We start from the raw sequence: 2,915 nt of genomic DNA, 5'->3' as shown, positions 1-2,915 counted from the left end.
AAGAAAACCCTAAAGCCCATAAACATAAGGCCCAATCTAGTAATTAAATAAACAAAAATCAAAATACATTAAATAACATATTCTAAAAATATAAACTAAAATATCTTCTAAATAACTCTTGAACTCTTCATATCACGAACATTTGAAGCACGTATCAAGCATACTTATTAAACATTGGTGTTATTTCATACAAATAACATTTTCTATCTTTAGGTTATGTGTTACTTATTAATTCGTCCATCTCCGTTTTCCTTTTGCCTTTTCTTTTTTAACCATTAAATATGACAAGGAGGCTCAAAACTCCCCAATCCTAAAATCGTCTCCGATCAATAATACAACACAACACAAGAAGCCAAAAAAAAAAAAAAGAGAGAGAATGGGAGTAGTGGAAGAAGCTCATAACGTGAAGGTTGTGGGTTCAGGTACGAGGTTCATAGTTCTAGCTCACGGGTTTGGAACCGACCAATCTGTGTGGAAACACATAGTCCCTCAACTCGTAGACGAGTTCCGCGTGGTGCTGTACGACAACATGGGAGCCGGCACCACTAACCCCGAATACTTTGACTTTGGACGTTACTCCACTTTGCAAGGCTACGCCTATGACTTACTCGCCATTTTGGAGGAACTTCGCGTCTCTTCTTGTATCTTCGTTGGCCACTCCGTCTCTGCCATGATCGGAACTGTGGCTTCCATTTCTCGCCCCGATCTCTTCACCAAGATCATTATGGTCTCCGCTTCTCCTAGGTAAATTCATTCGGAACAATCAAGCTTTTTATTTTAATTTGTTGTTACATTAACAGCAATAAAATTTGAATCTAAAATTTTTTTGTATGTTACGTAAGCATCTGGCTATTATTAGGCCATTTCTAGTGATTTTGATCCACAATCAATACAATAACTGATTAATTAATATGAATTTACTTTAAGCTTAGTTGTTTGTGATTGTACGTTGATTAATAAATAATAGTGTTGTGTTAGTTGAGTTGACCTTCATTAATAACAAGAGCTGCCCATCCCTTCCTTTAGTTTCATGTGAAGTTCTGACAATGTTTTTTTTTTCTTCGAGTAAATGATCCACTCCCCCTTTTTTTTAATGTGTCAATTTTTTTTTCATAACTGTTACAAATTAAAATGTATTCAGTTATATATATCGACTTATGAGTTTTTTTCTTATAGAAAAATGATCAATGAAAAAGAGAGATTAATATTGTGTAAATATATTTTACACACCAACTTTAGTAGGCACTTAATTAGCGTTTTTTTAATTCAAGAGAAGAAAAGAAAGAATAAGTAGTGATGAGTGAGAATATATATGTATATATATAGGTACTAAGTTTCGTTGGTATGTAAACGATAAGTAGTTAGTACGTACTAGCATTATTATTGCAAAATAGTGTAGTAATAATAAATTTGAGATTAATTAAGATAATATTTTATACTTAATTAAGAAAAATAATATTAAAAATATAAAATTAGTTAAAATAATAAATATATCTTTTGTGTTAACTAAGACGTATAATATTTTTATGGATATTTATACTATTGAATCTCTCGTAATTCTCGTTATATACATTGGACATACATATTAAAAAAAAAATCCAGCATGTGACATCATTCTAACTTTTTAATATGGTTATGTGGTGTCTTTAATTTGTTTATTGTCTATCATATATATTGGGCTATTGTTAGGTATTTGAACGACGCGGATTACTTCGGGGGTTTCGAGCAGGAAGATCTGGACCAGTTATTTGACGCCATGGCGGCGAATTACAAAGCATGGTGTTCAGGTTTTGCTCCAATGGCCGTTGGAGGTGACATGGAATCCGTGGCGGTTCAAGAATTCAGCCGAACCCTGTTCAACATGAGGCCAGACATAGCTCTTAGTGTGTTGCAAACCATATTCCAAAGCGATATGAGACAAATTCTAAGTCTCGTTACCGTTCCATGTCATATAATACAAAGTAAGAGGGATCTCGCTGTTCCGGTGGTAGTGGCGGAATATCTGCACCAACACCTTGGCGGTAGCTCCATCGTCGAGCTCTTGTCTTCGGAAGGTCATTTGCCGCAGTTGAGTTCGCCGGATACCGTGATTCCTGTGCTGCTCAAGCATATTCATTACGATATTGCGACTTAATTTTGACACTAAATTGAATTGAATTGAAATGAAATTGGTGATGGTAGTGATTGGTGTTCTCCGATGACTATTCATTATTGAGATCGATAAACTTTGTTCTAATTTTTCAAGGTATCTCTAAATTCAGTAGGCTAAAGATTAGAATTTGGATTCTCTAAATTTTAGATTTTTACTTTAGAGGATAAAGTGAGATCTCTCACCATTGAATGCTTTCTCTCTCATGTTTTTTCTTGGTCCCACCTATGGAATAAATGATGATAGATCATACTTTATTTTCTAAAGTAAAATTTAAAATTTAGAGAATCAAAATCTTAAAGATTAATTTGCTGCGGCACTAAACTCCATTTAAGAGGTTGTCATTGGCCAATGAATTATTACATGAATAAAGTGGAATTCGAATCACGCACTTATTTAAACAAATTAGTAAACTAACCACTAGACCAACTCAATTTAATTAAAATATCATAAACTTGATTGAAAAGAAAACACACAAAATTGAATTGATACACAAGTGTACTTTATGTTCTGATTTTAATCATAAATTTTGATCATAACAAAATTCAAATTCGTTGTATATGCACAAATATAATGACTAAAAACTAATTCTTAAATATAACTAGATTAACTAATTTCTGTTAGGTTGGGAAAATATGGCGGGGAATCAGAAAAAAAAATATGGATAAATTAAAATGGCTTTTTGTTCATAGTTATTATTTATATAAATATGGATAATTTTCACTCCTTGAAAGTTTAAAAATGAAAATAATTCGTGTACATTTTC

At 32.6% G+C, this 2,915-nt stretch overlaps 1 protein-coding gene across 1 annotated transcript; it reads left to right on the top strand.

Annotated features, from left to right (window-relative positions):
• LOC107627393 (probable esterase D14L) lies at nucleotides 206-2,429 on the top strand. The gene is made up of 2 exons (XM_016330231.2): nucleotides 206-744; nucleotides 1,690-2,429. Exons 1-2 carry the CDS (start codon nucleotides 377-379, stop codon nucleotides 2,132-2,134), a joined length of 813 nt encoding a protein of 270 aa, XP_016185717.1. The 5' UTR covers nucleotides 206-376; the 3' UTR covers nucleotides 2,135-2,429.

Source organism: Arachis ipaensis, chromosome B01, assembly GCF_000816755.2.
Source record: "Arachis ipaensis cultivar K30076 chromosome B01, Araip1.1, whole genome shotgun sequence".
Lineage (NCBI taxonomy): Eukaryota > Viridiplantae > Streptophyta > Magnoliopsida > Fabales > Fabaceae > Arachis > Arachis ipaensis.
The sequence above is the reverse complement of the archived record's forward strand: the minus strand, read 5'-3'. Positions and strand labels throughout refer to the sequence as shown.